This window comes from Camelus ferus, chromosome 18 (genome assembly GCF_009834535.1).
Source record: "Camelus ferus isolate YT-003-E chromosome 18, BCGSAC_Cfer_1.0, whole genome shotgun sequence".
Taxonomy (NCBI): domain Eukaryota; kingdom Metazoa; phylum Chordata; class Mammalia; order Artiodactyla; family Camelidae; genus Camelus; species Camelus ferus.
The window spans coordinates 7,278,296-7,296,108 of NC_045713.1; the positions used below are offsets into that span (position 1 = coordinate 7,278,296).

General features: G+C 43.9%; 1 protein-coding gene across 2 annotated transcripts; it reads left to right on the forward strand.

The window, feature by feature from the left end:
* The first annotated feature begins 7 nt into the window (after positions 1-7).
* TRIM4 (tripartite motif containing 4) lies at positions 8-17,355 on the forward strand. 2 transcript variants are annotated; one of them, XM_032459751.1, is made up of 6 exons: positions 8-683; positions 5,189-5,284; positions 5,953-6,183; positions 8,426-8,448; positions 8,699-8,796; positions 11,418-14,482. In XM_032459751.1, exons 1-6 carry the CDS (start codon positions 21-23, stop codon positions 11,438-11,440), a joined length of 1,134 nt encoding a protein of 377 aa, XP_032315642.1. In that variant the 5' UTR covers positions 8-20; the 3' UTR covers positions 11,441-14,482. The 2 variants fall into 2 exon arrangements, with proteins under 2 accessions (XP_032315642.1, XP_006181320.2); XM_006181258.3 differs by lacking the exon at positions 11,418-14,482 and adding an exon at positions 14,510-17,355 and having other exon boundaries at positions 14-683.
* Positions 17,356-17,813: the final 458 nt, after the last annotated feature.

Here is a 17,813-nt window from a genome sequence, read left to right on the forward strand (position 1 = left end):
GAGCGGCCCGCTGTCCCGTCATGCCCCGCGCGGCCGGCCCGGGCGGAAATCCCACTGTTCGCGCGCTCTGCCCCCACAGAGCGCGGGGAAGGGCCGCCGCCCCGCCCGGCACGTGCCCCGCCCGGCACGTGCCCCGCCCCGCCCCGATCCCGGCTCCGGGAAGAGGCTGCACTTTGCCTTCTGGCGGGAGACAGCGGCCGCAGGTGCGAAGGCCACAGGCTTCCCGGGCCCGCCCGAGCCTGCAGGCCTCTCATCCGACCCCTACTTCGGGTCCGGGCTCGAGCGGCATGGAGGCCGAGGACCTCCAGGAGGAGCTGACCTGCTCCATCTGCCTGGACTATTTCGAGGACCCCGTGTCCATCGAGTGCGGCCACAACTTCTGCCGCGGCTGCCTGCACCGCAGTCTGGCGCCGGGCGGCACCCCGTTCCCCTGCCCCGAGTGCCGGCAGCCGTCCGCGCCCGCGGCGCTGCGGCCCAACTGGGCGCTGGCCCGGCTGACGGAGAAGACGCGGCGGCGGCGGCGTCAGGGCCCCTCGCCCCAGGGCCTGTGCGGCCGCCACTGGGAGCCGCTGCGGCTCTTCTGCGAGGACGACCAGCGGCTCGTGTGCTTGGTGTGCAGGGAGTCCCAGGAGCACCAGGCCCACACCATGGCCCCCATCGACGAGGCCTTCGAGAGCTACCGGGTGAGCCTGCCGTTACGGGGTATTGCCTGGGGATGTTTACTGTTTACACCCGGCGGCTGCTATTGCCATCTGAAGCGTGAATCCTCCCCCCGCCCCGCCCCCCGAGGCTGAAGTAGTTAAACGACTCACTGATCTCAGAGCTGGGGTTAAAACTGGAATTGGGAGGGGTGGTGCAAAGCTCAGTTAACACTGCAGAATTTTCAAGGGACAGGCCTCCGGAAGCTCCTCGTTTAAGATAAACATCCTGAGAAGTTATAAACCAGTGCTGTCCAATAGAAACAAAAATACAAACCACATATATTATTTTTTTTTAGTGGTAAAAAATAAACCAGGTAATGTTAACTTTAATAATATATCTTGTTTAACTCAGTTATCTAAAATATCGTTCAGCATCAATTGATATGAAAAATTATCAATGAGATTTACTTTTTTTTTCATGATGGGTCTTTGAAATCTGTGTGTACTTTACATTGACAGCACACATCAATTTGGACCATCCACATATCAGGTGCTCACATGGTCAATAGATGCTATATTGGACAGCCACAGGTTTATACCTATAGATGTCATACACATGATTTGGGAAAAGCCTGGCTTGGAGTGATGAGTCTGGATTTTGTTACTGGCTTCCTTCAACATCTGGGAAAATCACTTAATGTTTGAATTTGGAGATTATCTACTCTAGCTACCTTCTGAGTTAAGAAGCTTCAATTGAATAAGTCAGTGTATCATGCTCTCCTCCAGCCACACTGGCCTTCTTGCTTTTGTTTCAAGCCTGTTCTCTCTGTCTACCCATGCTTTCCATCCTTTACATCCTTTTAGATTTTAGCTTGAAGACCTTCCTTGATCATCCTTTCCAGAGTAGCCCCACCCCTTCCATTACTGACGGTGTCACTCCAGTGGTCTCCATCTGAATTGGTATCTAGTAAGTACTTGTTGAATACACGAATTTCATGATGCAAGTTAAAGTGTATTGTAAACTGTAAAATGCTGTACAGTTTTATCAGCTGACTGCAGACAGGAAACTGATTCAAAGTTAAGACTGGAAAGTGTACCTTCATGTCTTTATAGAGTAACCTTTATTGATACTTACTGTATGCTAGGCGTTGTTCTGGAATCTGGGCATAAATGGCCTTGTCTTGTAGGGGACATACTGTAGACCAGTAATTTCAGTGTGTGAGAGTTATGAGAGTTTGTGCTGAGCACCCAAAAGGTCCGAGGTTAGAGTGATCAGACAGGAGTGAGGAATGAAACGTGAATTCACTCTTGAAGGGCAAGTAAAACAAGGAAGGGGAGAGGATATTCAGGCCAAGGGAACAGCATATTCAACAGTGTGACAACATGGAATAGCATGTGCTAAACAAGAGGACTGAAGGTTCTCTAGGTACTTAAGGAGTGTAGTGCATGGGAGGGAGGGTGGTGGCAGTTGAGGCTGAAGAAAGAGGGGAGGTCCCTGTCACGCAGTATCTGTCCTTTTCTGCACCCTCCTTGGCTTAGTCCCTGCTCCATTCGTCCATCTCCATCCCCACCCCAAGTTAGTCAGAAAACATTAAGTTGCTTTTGGGGGGACCTACCCTGTTCCCACCATCCCGTTCCCAGCACATACTCAGATGGGTGCACTGTGTCTTAAAACTTTGGGGTTCCCTAAATCCACGGAAAATATCCCCCATCCTGCACCTACACCTGAGCCCAGCAAACAGTGTGCTGGATGCTTGCTCTTAGGATCTGAGCCCCTGAGCACTACCCCCAGGAACCCTGCTTTGATGAATCCCTAGCCAGCTCTGCTTGCTCTCTTGGGCCACCCCAATGACTCAGGATATGTATTAGGATTACCTGGAAGCACTTTTAAGAAATACTACCCCCTAGGGGGGGGTCTTGATTCAGTTGGTGGGGCCCTTGGCATCAACATTGTTTAAAAGTTCTCTAGGTGATTTGAATGCCCAGATAGGATAGAGAACCACGGAGCTACATCTTATTACCTTCACAGAGGGAAATCTCAGAAAATCTTTTAGAGAAGTTGTTTTTAAGAGAGTCATGCGTGCTGGGGGAGAAAAAGAGAACGGAGAAAGAGAAATGGCTTGATGAACCTCACGGAGCAAATTGTCTGCATGGAAAAGGCTTCTAAGCACAACTCTGCCTTCTCTCATGCCACAATTTAGTCTGCTGACTCTGGGAGCTAATCCCTCCGTTGCTGTGAATTCACTTAACAAATATTTCTTGAACCACTCATCTGTGTCAGACGCTGTACCAGACACAACGCTGGGAATACAGTGGTGAGAAGACCGGGGAGCGCGCAGTCTAGCTGGGATGGCGGTGGTAAGCACCAGACAGATAATCACAGATGGTGATAACGTGCTGTGAAAGAAAGAACGTGCCATGCCAGAGAAGTGATGAGGGCTTTCATAAGGGGACAGGGTAGCCTTCTCTGAGGAGGTGACATTTCAGTTGAGACTTGATGGATGAGGAATCAGCACCCTGAGGAACTGTGGGAAGAACATACCAGGCAACAGATAGCAAATCCCAGACCCTGAATCTGGGAAGAGCAGGACGTATGTACAGAGCTGAAGAAGAGCTGTGCACGTGGAGCTTCACGAGCAAGGGGAAAAGTAGCATGGATGAGCTGGGAGACGCAGGCGAGGGTGGGGGTGTGTCGGGCCACGAGGCGTTTGAATTTTCTTGGTGACGAGGAAAGCCAATGGAGAATCTTAAGCAGGAGAGTGATGTGATCTGACTGGTTTTCAGAAAGATTATTCGGGCTGCTCTGTGGACACTGGATGAGAGAAGGACAAGGTTGGAAGTAGGGAGACCAGTCATGAGCTGACTGTTGTCCAGACAAGAGGCGATGGGGGTTTGAACTAGGAGGTGGCAGTGGGGGACGGCCAGTAGGCAGATTTGACATGTATTTTGGAGGTAGCCTGCCTGCTCAGATTGAGCGTGGTGGTTACAGTGACTGAAATTCACAGACCCTGAGAGCTGGGATGGTGTTTAAGAAAAGGCCGTCTAGTCTAGGTGTCCTCATGAGGAAGCTGCAGCCCCGGAAACGTGAGGCTGACTTGATCACAGATCATAGCTAGTTTGTGAAGATCTAGACTGAAACTCAGATCTGATTTGAAGTTTAATGTCATTTGAACTACGTGATCGCAAGTCAGCAAATGTCTTCATTCTATAAATGTGTGCTCTACTTTTATTATAGTGTTCTATACAAACTATTGTCTGACATTAAATGGAGAGAAGTGATTTTTTTTTTTAAACTTCTGGTACCTCTACCCGGCTTTGAAATGCTTGGTGTCGTCCTCCTGCCGCCTTGTGGGAGTTTCTGTTATTGCAGGAAGTTTTCTGACCTCCAAAGACTGGGGACCTCTTAAGATCCCAACTGTGGCAGAATACAGAAAGACTTAGGTAGAGTCTTGGATAATGGAACAGGATAATTGATACACATTGGAATTAAGAACTTTTAAAAATTGAAAAGTTCTATTTACTCTTATTAGCAGACAAAAGTGAAAACTTAAAATCTTGGTCACATTCAGAGGAGCTGTTTAGCTCAGTACGGGCTTTACACATACATCAAATGTGACAGTGATTCGTGTGTGTCTCTCACCTGTCTACCTCTGTCTCTGAGGTCATGCCTGACGTTCTGCTGTTAGGTGCTCCCCCTCTCTGGCCTACTTTGTTCTAATTGACTCACTTAATTTTTTTAATAGCTTAAGTAGCTTTTAATAGCTTTTTTCCCGTGTTTTTAAATTGCAAGAAGAGTATATGCCTCTTATAGAAATTCAAATAAAACAGACATTTATAAAATTTCCCATCCTTTCCCCTGTAACTTCCAGGCCATTCCTATTCCCCAGAGATAAGCTGTGTTAATAATACTTAGGTACATATCCTTCCAGATTCTCCTTTTGTTCAAATACAAACACACACACATGCACAGACACACATAGATTTGTTCTTTTCAAAACAGAATTATACAGTATGTATTGTTTTATAGCCTGGTTTTAACTTAATATAACATGTAAATATATTGAGAGCTGCCTGAAGTTGATGCAGAGTATCAGTCTACTGTAATTTATTAATAATTCCCCCATTGATGGATAATAACGTCTCAGTGAACATTCCTATACATTTGATTATTTTTGCCTGTGTTTTGTTGGGTATTCTTGTTGGAAATAGGATTATGCATATTTTAAATTTTGCTAAATCCTGCCTGTTGCCTTTCAAAAAGGTGGGACCTTTTTACTCTCGCACTGTTACTGTGCCAGAGGCTTTCTCCCTTGCCAGTACTAGGTATTTATTAATCTTCCAATAATTTTTAGCTTTTGTCTATTTAATAGGCAAACTCTATATAGTGTTATGATGATTTTAGACCAGAATAGTTCTTAAGCATTGGCCTGTGGTCGTTTTCAGCATTTTCTCAATCTCATCCCCTGTTGGGATTAGGTAGCTTTTAGCTCTTGAACAGGGAAGATGCAGAGAGATGATTTCTTACTTAAGTGTGTTTCTGCTGGCAGGAAAAACTTCTGAAGACTCAGCGTAGTCTGACAGCCAAGATGAAGAAAGCCCTGCATATCCAGGACTTGGAAGTGAAGAATGCTACAGAGTGGAAGGTAACAGCAGAAGTGATTGGGCATTTATTGCCTTTGAGGTCCTTTCAGTCTGGGGCTGCTCAGGGGGTTTTGCTGGGAAGAGCTTGCAGGATGTCATCAGTTGTCAGGCCCCTTGCAGATGCGGTGACAGAACAGGAAGTATCTCTCCCTGCTGACCTGTGGCTTTGGGCAGCATGAGTTCCACACACTTCATCCCCATACCTCTAGGGCAGCACCCCTCTCCTTCCCACCTTTGCCCTAGGTTGGAGTTGATTTGGGTCTGTGGCACTGTGGAAAGTAAATGGACTTCGCTTCCAGAGATGCTGGTCTAGTTGGGAGGCACGTTGTGGGCCCACACACCCATCTAAGATTTAACATAACTGAACGGTAGGTGTTCTGAGGGCTAAGCTGAACAATAGATGTCAAAGTGCACTTTTGTTTAAAAAGTGTACCAACAAGGCACTGCTGTCTTAGTAGAGACCCAGATGCTACAAAGAATGAATTAATCCTCTAAAGACCAGTACAGAGACACCAAGTAGGTGTCAGTAAATGACTAGGGGGAATTTGCAGGGGGTGGGCTGGAGCTTTTTCTGGGGGAGGTGATTTGGATTGGTGGGGCGTCATGTGTGAGGAATTTAGGCACCAGGGCCAGGCAGAACAAGGACTGAGCAAATCTCACGTGGCTGTAGGAGAAAATGAAGAATCAGCGAATGAGATTCAGCGCCGAGTTTGCAAAGCTGCACCTCTTCCTGGCTGAAGAGGAGCAGTTGTTTCTCCAGAGGCTGAGCAAAGAAGAAGAGGAGACAAAGAGGAAGCATAAAGAGAACACAGTAAGGCTCAATCAGATGATCAGTTCCTTAAAGAAGCTCATCTTAGAGGTGGCGGAGAAGAGCCAGAGCTCCAGCCTGGAGCTGCTCCAGGTGAGACAGGCCGGGGCACAGCACTGCGCGAACTCACTGTTGCTTTTAGACCTGAGTGTTCTTCCCGGTGCGTGGGATTAATAGAAGACATTCACCTTCAAGTGGGGTTAATTATCTCTGTTGATAATTGTGTTGATATTGTTATTATACAATTAAAGAGTCAAAGGTTCACTATTCAAAGAAAATTAATGTGAAATTTAGGTCTGATGAACTTGGGTAATATGAGACACTTAGATTCTCCTGGTCTAATAGTTTAGGATATGAAGCACATCTAAAACTTTTCCACTCATTTTACTTACGTGTTTATGATTCTTTGTTAAGACAGTAAAACAAAGCAAATAGAAACGCACAAAGTAGATAATTGTGTCAAAAGTTTCTAAGAGAAATGTGTCTTTCTCACTGATTTTTAATCATTACAGTCATAGCTTCATATACCTTTGTTCTTAGCCCCAGATTTTGATTGGTACATTAATTTAAGTAATTTCTAATATCCAGCAACCTTTTAAAGATTATAATTCTAATTTATTACAATTCTAACTCATTAGTACTTAGATTTGGGTCATTAGATCAGTTTGTTATCTAAAGCCCTTTCTTTGAGTTAGTCTTTACCTTTATATCCTCTGAGGTAAAGGGGTCCTTATAGTGTTCAATTTTTGGGTAAGATTCTACATTTGTGACTATCCTTTTTTTTTTTTGGCTGAAATAATGCACCTTTGGTCTCAGATCCCTCAGAACTTCTCTTTTCCTCCATATCATGTGACTGAGGATGAAAGAACCATTGAAGGGAGCTCTCAAGAATACCTTCAATCTACATTACTTGTTTTTTCCCTCATCAGAAGGAAGCAACATTCTATTCTCTTAAGGAAGAGAGAAACATGGGCCCACCCACCTGTTACTTTCAGCAAGAAACTGCTAACCGGGCGTTACATGTTATCTAAATGTAATGATTTCCAAGAATTGTCTAGAACTTCTACAGCTTCCTAGAGCAGTGAAGTTCCAATTACATACCCAAATATATACTATAGCAGAATCTTTGAAATAACACATTTAAACACTTTTTAAAATATGGGTTCAACATTTAGTCAGAATCTGAAACCTCAAAGATACAACTGAACCAGCAGAATTCTTACCAAAAGGTGCATCAGCCAACAAATGCAAGGCTAGGGAAGTGGCTGGAGCAGGTAGAGTTGGATTGGAGGATCTCAGAGCCTAAAGTTCTCTTGAATTTGTTTTACTGATCTGTCCATTTGAATGGTGTATAATGTTGTCTCTGCCCTCAGTCAGCACCTCTTCCCTTCTCCCAAAAGATAGGTGTCATTTCCCTGATGACTAATGAGACTGAGTACTTTTCACATACTCTTTAAAAAACCAGCTTACTTGATGTAGGATGTACATATCACATAATACACCCATTTTAAGTGGACAAATTGAGTGATTTTTATGATTTTACCAAGTTGTGCAATCATTATTACCACAGTCCAGTTTTAGACCATTTCCATTGCCCCCTTAAGACCCCTTTGTGCTTGTTTACAGTTAAGCTCTGTTCCTACCCCCAGCCCCAGACAGCCTACTTTCTGACTCTACAGACTTGCCATTTCTAAATATATAAACAGAATCATACAATATGTGGTTTTGTGTGTGGATTCTTTCACTTGGTATGATGTTTCTGAAGGTCGCTCGTGTTGTTGCATATATTGCATTGTGGACTATTCCAGGTTTTTTTAGTCTGTTTACAAATCGATGGATGTTTGGGTTGTTTCCACTTTTTGGGTTATTATGAATGATGCTGCTTTGGACATTTGCCTGCCATTCTTTGTGTGGACTTATGTTTCCATTTCTCTTGGGTAAGTAGTAGGAGCAGAATTGTTATGCTGTATGGTTTATTTATATTTAACTTTTTGAGACACTGCCAAACTGTCTTCCAAAGTGGCCGAACCATTTTATATTCCCACTACATCCTCACTAACATTTGTCTGTGATTGAGAGAGGATAGGTGGAGAAGTAGGCAAAAAGCCAGGAGGAGAAAGAATAGAGTTCCCAGGAAAGGATTGGTCGACATTGTTAAATAGCTCAGTGGGGCCACATGGAAAAAAGACTGCATTGTGTTAGTCCATTGGCTTTGGCAGCATGAGATCATATGTTATGCTAACAGAAGCAACAGACAGAAAAATACCTGCTTACAAGGTTGGGTACTAGGTCTCAAGGAGAAGGTACGTGACTTATTTCTTTCTTCTCTTCACAGAATCCAAAAGATGTGTTGACCAGGTATGAGCTCTTGCTTTTCTCTGGGGGCTTGAGCGGAGTGGTAACGGTACAGGCCGAGCAGAGGGGAGACAAGGCCTGGGCTCCGTAGTGATCTGGGCGTTGATCTGAGGGGTTGGGGGAGGAATTCTCCTGTTCACTTTTGCCGGGAGGAATGGGAGAGAAGTAGCTGAGCTTTGGGCTTGGAACCTTCGGGTGGGAGCTGGGGGTCGTGGCTGTCTCCTGAGAAGTGCAGCCTTCTGTCCTTTTTTAGGAGTGAGAACCAGGATGTGAACTATTCCTTTGAAGTTCTGAAAGTGAAGACTCAGTGCCAGCTACCGATGATGAAGGAAATGCTGAAGCGATTCCAAGGTGAGCAGAATTTCTGGGAGTTGGAGCTCCCTAGAAACCTTCCAAATCAGAGAATGAACAGTGAGAGATGTCTGGAAAGGAAAGAGGAAACAAAGCATGCAGCTAACAGGAAGGTCAGGAAAATGGTAATAAGTACTTAGGAGTAAATGGATATATGCTTCATTCAAGGAACGTCTGTTAAACACACACAGTGTGTTGTAAGGTACTAGTGACACAAAAAGAAAAAGACCTTCCTGTGAATTCATAAGCCAGTCGGAGAGACAGACACATACCGCTTACTGTAACATGGTGGGATCCAGGGCTTATCAGTGGTAGAATAAAACAATTCAGAAGCACAGGGGAAGATTTCTGTTGGGGCTGAAGTGGGAGAGTTTTCCCGGCAGAGGTGACAGTTGTTTGGGCATTTGAAGGTTGAGTAGGAGTTTGCCAAGTGGAAAATGAGGGTCTACTCTTCTAAACAGAGGCAGCAGCTTGAGCTAAGTTGTGGAGAAAATGGAGGGGAGGGTGTCTGATGTGACTCAGCCATAAGGTGCACATGAGGAAAGGCAGAAACTAAGGTTAAGAAGATGAATGTAGGAGAGACTGAAGATAAACTTACTAGATCTCCAGGGAAGTACCAAGGCACACACGCATTGTAACGCTGTGCACTTAGTTCTCGCGTGCATCCCTGAGTGAGAACCATGCTGTGGATGTCCACTTCCAGCTACGATGAAGTAACAGGGACTAGAATGACTCACCTGAAACTTAGTTAACCGAAAAACCCCAAAACAGATGATACATAAAACAGCAGTTTTTAAAACAGTGGACATCAGGCAATGAAGGACAGAGATCCATGGGAAATGTGTGAAACAACTGAGGGGAGCCCTGTGATGGCCCCAGCCTACGGCCTCAAGGGAGTTTCCAGGCCACCTCGGGGAGGGTAACGGGGAGCCAGGTGGATCCCCTGAGTTGAGGATGGAGCTGAGAAGCCAGGGAGAACAAAGCAGTGAGAGTTTAGAGTCCTGGAGAGGAGAGAGCTGGACAGCGAGAGAACCCTGATCTGCAGAGACACCCCATGAGTACTGAGTGGAGTACTGAGCAAGCAGAGTACACGCTTGTGAAGAACTTCCAAGGTTGTGGAAGGAAATTTCCAAAATGATAAGTAATAGTTCTGGTGCTCACACAGGGCCAGGAGCCATGCCTGTTCCTACCAGCCTCTGGAAAACTCTTACATCACAGGGCACTGGGTAGAGTTCTTGGGAAAATCTTGCCTCATTAGTGGGGAATAATTAACCCTACACTGAGCACTGCTTTGGACCCACTTTACAAATCATGAAAGCAAGACCCAAAGGATGAAGTTACTTCCAAGGAACTGCATCCCAGGACAAAGCTCAAGAAGATTGAAAGGAATTTTTTAAAATGAGCACCAAACAATGTGAAATCACAATGTCTGGCATCTAGTTGAAGATTACCGGGCAGGCAGAAGGGCAGGAAAACGTGACCCGTGATGGGGAGAATAATCAACTGAAACCGACCCAGGATTACCCTGGATGCTAGAGTAAACACAGAAGGACATTGATACAGTTATTTTTAACTATTTTGTAAGAGGCATTAGGGACATGGAGGATGAAAGGAAATCCCAGATCTAGCATCTAGAGATGAGAACTACAGTGACTGAGGTGAAGAACAAGCTGGCTGGGATTCACAGGCGATTGGACCCTGCGGGAGAGAAGCTCAGTGAGCCTGAAGGCAGAGCAGTGGGAACTGCAGGATGAAGCAGAGAAACTTAGACAATGAGAATAGCTCAGTGAGCTGGGGACACCTTCCTGCAGCCTTACGTGTGGTGGGTGCTTGGGATCCCTCAAGGAGAGGAGTGGGATGGGGATGAGACAGGAAAAACGTATGAAGAAATAATGACCAGCCTTTCCAAATTTGATGAAAACTGTAAGTACACAGATCCAAGAAACTCAGCAAACCCTAAGCACGAGAAAGAAGATGAAAACACCAAAACCAGTGACAAAGAGAAAATTTTAAAGGCAGCAAGTAAAAAAAAGGCAGCAAGTTAACCAACAGTGGAACAAAGATAAAGATAACATCACTTTACTCAAGCAGTGCAGATGAGTGGAATCTTAAAAGGACTGAAAGGAAAAATTGTTAACCTGGAGTTTCATTCCTGGCAAAAAATTACCCTTCAGAAACAAGGGGAAATAAAGATGTTTGCAGATAACCTAAAACTGAAAGTGTTTACCACCAGCAGACCAACACTACAATAAATGTTAGATGAAGTCCTTCAAGCAGAAGGGAAGTGATACCAGGTGGCAGTCAGATTGACACAAAGGAATAAAAGATCTTCTGAAATGGTAATGACAAAGAAATACGTATTTTATATTAAATCTCATTAAAAGATAATAGGGATGGTTAATTTGACATCTGGTCAAACATTATTTTGGGTGTTGCCGTGAGAGTGTTTTTGGGTGAGATTAATATTTAAATCAGGAAACTTGAGTCAAATGGCTTGCTCTGTGTAATGCTGGTGGGCCTAATCTAATCAGTCGAAGGCCTGAATAGAATAAGGAGCTGATTTTTTTCCCGCTGAACAAGAGAGCATTCTACAGCAGACTGCCTTGGGACTCTACCTGCAGCTTTGGTTCTTTCTGGCCTTTGAACTGGAACATCAGTTTTCCCTGGGTCTTGCTGCTGTCACACACCGTGGATCTGGACTTCCCAGTCACCATAATCACGTGAGCCAATTCCTTATAATCTCTCTTTATACACACATCTCCTACTGGTTCTGTTCTCTGGAGAACCCTGACAAATACAGTAACTGTCTGTTTAAACAGATAGAAAATAACATTTTTGGAGTTTATAACACATTTGCAAGTAAAATGTACAATGGTTGCATGAAGGAGGGGAAATGGAAGTCTACCATTTACACAGGTCTTACACGTGGAGTGGTATAATACCACTTGAAGACAGGCTGTTAAGGTAGAGGTTATACTACAAACCTTATGGCAGCTGCTAAAATAAAACAGTTACAGCTGATAAGTCAACAAAGGAGATAAAGTGGAATCATAAAAATACTTGGTTAATCGGAAAGAAGGCAAAAAAGAGGAAAAAAGTAGGACAAATAGAAAACACAAGATGATAGACACAAACCTAATCGTATTAATATTAAGTATAAATGGCCTGAATATCCTACTCAAACGGGAGAGATTGGTTGGATTGGATTGAAAAAGCAAGACCCAACTATATGCTGTAAGAAACAAACATTAAATATAAAGGCTAACATATGTTAGAAGTAAAATAATGGAGAAAGATACATACACATGCTATACATTTAGTCAGGAGAAATCTGGAGTGGTTCTATTAACATCAAGTAGGTTTCAGAGCAAAGAATATTACCAGAGATAAAGTCAGTTCCTCACGATAAAGGGGTCAGTTTATCAGGAGGATGTAACAGTTCTAAACATTTATACGCCTAATAACAGAGCTTCAAAATATATTAAGCAAGAACTAATAAAGCTGCAAGGAGAAACTGAAAAATCCAGTTATAGCTGGAATTTTCAATATCTCTTAAAAACATTTTTTATAACAAGCAGGCAGAAAATCGTAAAGTAGACTGAGTAACACTGTCAGTCAACTTGAATAACACTGTCGACCAGCCTGACCTCACTGCACCAAACAACAGCGGAATACAAATTCTTTTTGAGTGTACATGGACCATTCTCCAAGGTAGAACAAGGTGGGCCATAAGATGAATCTCAACATTCAAAAGGATTCAAGCCATACAGAGTATGTTCTCTGACCTCAATGCATGTGAGTTAGAAATCAGTAAACAAATAAACAAACAAAAAACAAACTTTGGGAAATCCCCAAATGTTAGGAAATTAAGTAACACACTTCTCAGTAACCCATGAATTAAAGGTGAAATCAAAAGGGAATTATATATATATATATATAGGAAGTACTTTGAACTGAAAGAAAAGGAAAACACAACATGTCAGAATTTGTGGGAAACAGCTAAAGCAATACTCACGGGGAAATTTCTAGTCCTAACCACCTATATTAGAAAAGGAGAAGGTTCTTAAATCAGTGACATCAGTTTCTACCTTAAGACACTAGAAAAAGAAGAGCAAATGAAGCCCCCGAGAAACAGAAGAATAGAAGTAATGGAAATCAGAGCAGAATGGAATTGCAATGGCAGTGGAATACAGAAGAACAAAAATTAGTGGAACCAAAAGCGTTTTCTTTGAGAATATCAACTTTATTGATAATACTTTAAGCAGAATGACCAGGAAAAGAAGGGGAGACACACATTACTAGCATCAAGAATGAGAGAGGCCTCAACACTGCAGCTTCTATAGATATTAAAAGGGTAGTCAGAGGATATTACTAGCAATTTAAGCTGATAAATCTGACAATGTAGGTGAAATGGACAAAGTCCTAAAAAGACACAAATGGCCAAAGCTGACTCAAGAAAAAACAGACAACTGGACTAACCTTATTTCTACTACAGAAGTTCGTGTTCTAGTTAGAAACCTTCCCAATGTCTTCACTGGTGAATTCACCAAGCATTTAAGAAATACTTATTCTACACAAACTCTTAAAAAACTGAAGAGACTATATTCCTAGTTTGTTCTGTGAGGCTTGTATCACCATGATACCAAAATTAGACAAAGGTATTACAAGCAAAAAGAACTGTAGAGCAGTGTCCCTCATGAACAAAGAAGAATTCCAAAGAAAATTTTAGCAAATTGAATTCAACAGTGTATAATACATCACAACCAGATGGGATTTATCACAGAAAAGCAGGTTTGGTTTAACATTTGCAAACCTATGTAATGCACCACATTAGCAAATTAAAGAAGGACAATTTGAACATCTCAGTAGATGCAGAAAAAGCCTTTGTCAAAATCTAACATCCATTTCTGATTTTTAAAAAATGCACACAAACAACTCTCAATAAACTAGAGAGACATGGAGAGTCTGGGAGGGAAGAGAATTTGGAGGCAGGGAGCCCAGGGAGGATGTTGCAGACAACAGCTACAGTGAAAGATGCTGAAGGTCTGGATGAAGACACTGGCAGTGAGAAAGGAGAGGAAGAAAAGAGCCTGAGTGATGTTTCAGAGGGAGAGCTGACAGGACTTGGGATTAACTAGCCACCAAAGTCAGAGGAAGGATCAGATAAGCTCGAGATTTCCAAGTGCGTGTGTTCCGAGTGGAAGTAATGTTCTCACCCCTCAGAGAACACAGAAGACGAGATGTCTGCGGGGAGGGTTACTCTCAAGGGACTGGAAGGGACTTAGGATGCTCTGAATTGGGTTCTGGGTATCTTGTGGAGACGCCCAGTGAAAACTGGAACCGGGGCAGGGAGACCTTGTTCCTGAGGACATCTGTGTGTACCTGCGGAGAACCTGGTTCAACAAGTCAGAATTTGGTACCATTTCTCCAGATTTTATGCTGATGGTGAAGACGTGGGGCCATCAGATAATGAGCTCCGCATTTTCTCGGTCTTAGTCTTCTAGGGCAGAAGGGAAGTGAAGATTTCAGGTTGCTAAAGGCCACACCATGGCATGTTAGGCTCAGCTGAGGCTCAGCTGAGAGACTGAGACTCATCCCTGGCAGAACCTGATGGGAGAAGGCTGGGACTGAAGCTGGAAAGGACGGGCATTTCGGGAGGAGGGTGGGTAGCAGGCTGTTGTGTTACTGATCTCAGTTCTCATTTTCTGTGCAGTGGCTGTAAATGTGGCCGAGGACACAGCTCACCCCAAACTCATCTTCTCCCAGGAAGGGAAGTACGTGAAAAATGGAGCGTCAGCCAGTTCCTGGCCGTTACTTTCTACAGCGTGGAGCTACGTTACTGGCTGGAGGAATCCTCAGAAGACCACAGGCTTTGTGGAGAGATTTCAGCACCTACCCTGTGTTTTGGGGAAAACTGTTTTCACTTCAGGGAAGCACTACTGGGAAGTGGAGAGCCGAGATGGCCTGGAGATTGCTGTGGGGGTGTGTCGGGAAGACGTCATGGGGATTACCGATGGCTCCAGAATGTCCCCCGAGCTGGGGATCTGGGCCCTTTGTTGGAGTTCTGCTGGCTTTCGGCCCCTGACGAGCTCCCCTGTAAGTCCCACCAAGCCAGAGCCCGCTCCTCACCGGGTGGGAGTCTTCCTCGATCACGGGGCCGGGGAGATCTCCTTCTACAGTGCTGCGGACGGCGCGCACCTGCACACTTTCTCCTGTCCTGTGTCCCGCCTCCGGCCGTTCTTCTGGTTGAGCCCGTTAGCCTCTTTAGTCCTCCCGCCAGCTACTGGTGGGAAATGAGGCTGTGCTTCCCTGCCCAGGAATCTTTCCCTTACACCCCAGGCCCGGGACACACACACCCCTTGGCCCTCGTCCTTCACCTGCTCCATGTCGATCCTGGCTGGTGCGTCAGTACTAGCCACTCAGATTCCGACGTCACGCTTCATTCAGCTCCCTGCACGCCCTGTGCGCAGACATAAAAGACCCTGCTGCTTATTACCTTTCCGCTAGCCACCTGTATTACTGAGAAAAAGGTTTTTTCTTACTCTACCCATCTGATTAATAATCCTTTGTCTCTTTTCTGGGTCTTCATATTGGACCCTCTCTCATCTTAGGTGTGAGATGGGATCCATTTGTTAAAAATAAACTTCTGATGCTTCTGATGCACAAACAAGACAGAATAAACTTGCCACAGTCAGTTTCTTATTTTACTTAGTTTCTCTGAGTCTTTACTCTGTTAATGTGTTATGACTGTTCAGGAGGGGTATTTATTCAGCATTTCTCAGGTTTATTTCACCACAGAAACTCTAGCTCTGGGAGCACCAATGAAGACTCCTCACAAGATAGTTTGGCCGCTGTTCGTTCTGCACTTTCTCGAGATGATCTTGACCATCTCAGATTTCAACCTAGACTTGCCCCCACCCCCAGCCTCCAAAGCTGGTGGGTACACGTGTGGGTGCTGTAAGCTACCCACACTTTGTGGCCCTGGGTAAGGGTCTGCTGAAGTCTTTTCCTCTGGGGACCAGGGTTTTGTTACGGAAAACACTGGGCACATTTAAAAAAATATCCTTTCTCCCCCTGCCAGAGCCAGGAGGGATCTTTCTCAACTTTCCCCTCTGAGAATTTGATGGGGTCCCCGGAGGTAAAACCCATGAAAATATGCAGCTCCCCCAATACTGCAGCTCCCCAGAGTTTCTCACTGTGAAGCCAACCCACACTCCACCTCCAGCGATCCGTCAGAATGACCATGTACGTATTCCTCCTTGTTTATGGCTCCATTGGGTTTTGATTCTGCTGTTAACCAGATCTCAGTTTCAATTCTGTGGGTTTGCCTGTCCATCCAGCTTATGGGGTGTCAATTGGCCATTCAACCTCAGTTCTCTGATGAGTCCAAGAAAAGCCATTGATTTTTCAGTTTTCTCATCATTTTCTTACAAAGAAATGAGTTATGATTTCCAAAGTCTTTATATGTTGACACTGAAACTGGAAGTATCCTTTTATAATATTAAAATAGGTTTCTTACAGAGCTCTATAATGGTTAATTTTTTGTGTCAACTTGACTGGATTAAGGGGGTGCCCAGATAGCTGGTAAAACATCTCTGGGTGTGTCTGTAAGGGTGTTTCCAAAAGAGATTAACATTTGAATCCATAGAAGAAGATTGCTCTCCCCAACCTGCATGGACATCATCCAATCAGTTGAGAGCCTGAACAGAACAAAAGATAGAGGAAGGGCAAATTCTCTGTTCAAGCTGGAACATCCATCTTCTGCACTTGCACATCAGTGCTCCTGGTTCTTGGGCCTTCAGACTGGGACTGGGACTTACACCATCGGCACTCCCATTCTTGGCCCTGTGGACCTCAACTGGAACTTCCAGCATCAGCTCTCCTGGTCCTCAGGCCTTTGGACTTGGACTGAATTAAACCACCAGCTTTCCTGGTTCTTCAGCTCTCAGCACACTGTAGAGCTTCTTGGCTTCTATGATCACATGACCCAATGGCCAATGATCTATTCTTTCAGATCTCTCACTGAAGAACCATGACTAATACAACCTCATATAGTTGGGTCTTGCTTATTTCCTATACAGTCTGTCAAGTCTTAACTGTTATTTGCAAACCATTCCCTGTTAAAGTGACTGTTTGTATAGTTGGATTAAAATATACTGTCTGGCTAGCTGCTTTCTATTAGTTTCATTTCTGTTTCTTTTTTTCCCCTTTTCTGCCTTCTCTAGTTTTATTGTGCATTTAAAAATAAAATTCATTTTATCTTATTTACTTATTATTTACACTTCTTAAAAATTTTTGAGTCATTGCTATGGCATTTACAATGTACATTTTGAAAAGTCTGAATCAACCTTCAAGTAACACGTTTCATGGGTGGTGAAAGACTTTATAACCGTATCACCTTGATTCCCAGCCCTTGCTCTGTTGTCACACATTTCACTTTTAGGCTTGCAGTGAACACCCAATACATCATTATTAATGCCTTGAATGCTTATTTGCTTTAAACATCTTCTGTAAACAAGATTACACTGTATTGCACAGGGAAATATACACAAAATGTTATGATAACTCACAGAGAAAAAAATGTGACAATAAGTGTGTATATGTCCATGAATAACTGAAAAATTGTGCTGAACACTGGAATTTGACACATTGTAAAATGATTATAAATCAATAAAAAAGGTTAAAAAACAAAAAACAAACAAAAATCTCTGGTATGTTAAAAAGTGTTGAGGTGAATGAAATGACAAAAGTGGAAAGCAGATACAATGAAGAAACACAGGTTACTGAAGACTCATAATATTTTGGAAAGATACTTGTCATAGAATACTTACGCTGATGACTTAGAAGCTGTAGGCTACATTCAGGCGGCCAAGAGAGACTTTCAGGAAAGAGAAAAAAATCAGTTTCTCTGGAGCCCGGGTGCTGAGAGTCCAGCCTTAATTTTTGGTGACCTGGGGTCCTTTTAGGGCTAAAACAAAAATTCAGGAGACAGGTGATTCTAAAGTGGGAAAGATTTA

Excerpts from the sequence above, each read along its gene's own strand:
- TRIM4 (XM_006181258.3), top strand. The coding sequence starts at position 21 with ATGCCCCGCGCGGCCGGCCCGGGCGGAAATCCCACTGTTCGCGCGCTC. Across the intron at positions 684-5,188 it reads AGGCCTTCGAGAGCTACCGG|GAAAAACTTCTGAAGACTCA; the intron begins GTGAGCCTGCCG and ends TTCTGCTGGCAG. Across the intron at positions 5,285-5,952 it reads AGAATGCTACAGAGTGGAAG|GAGAAAATGAAGAATCAGCG; the intron begins GTAACAGCAGAA and ends ACGTGGCTGTAG.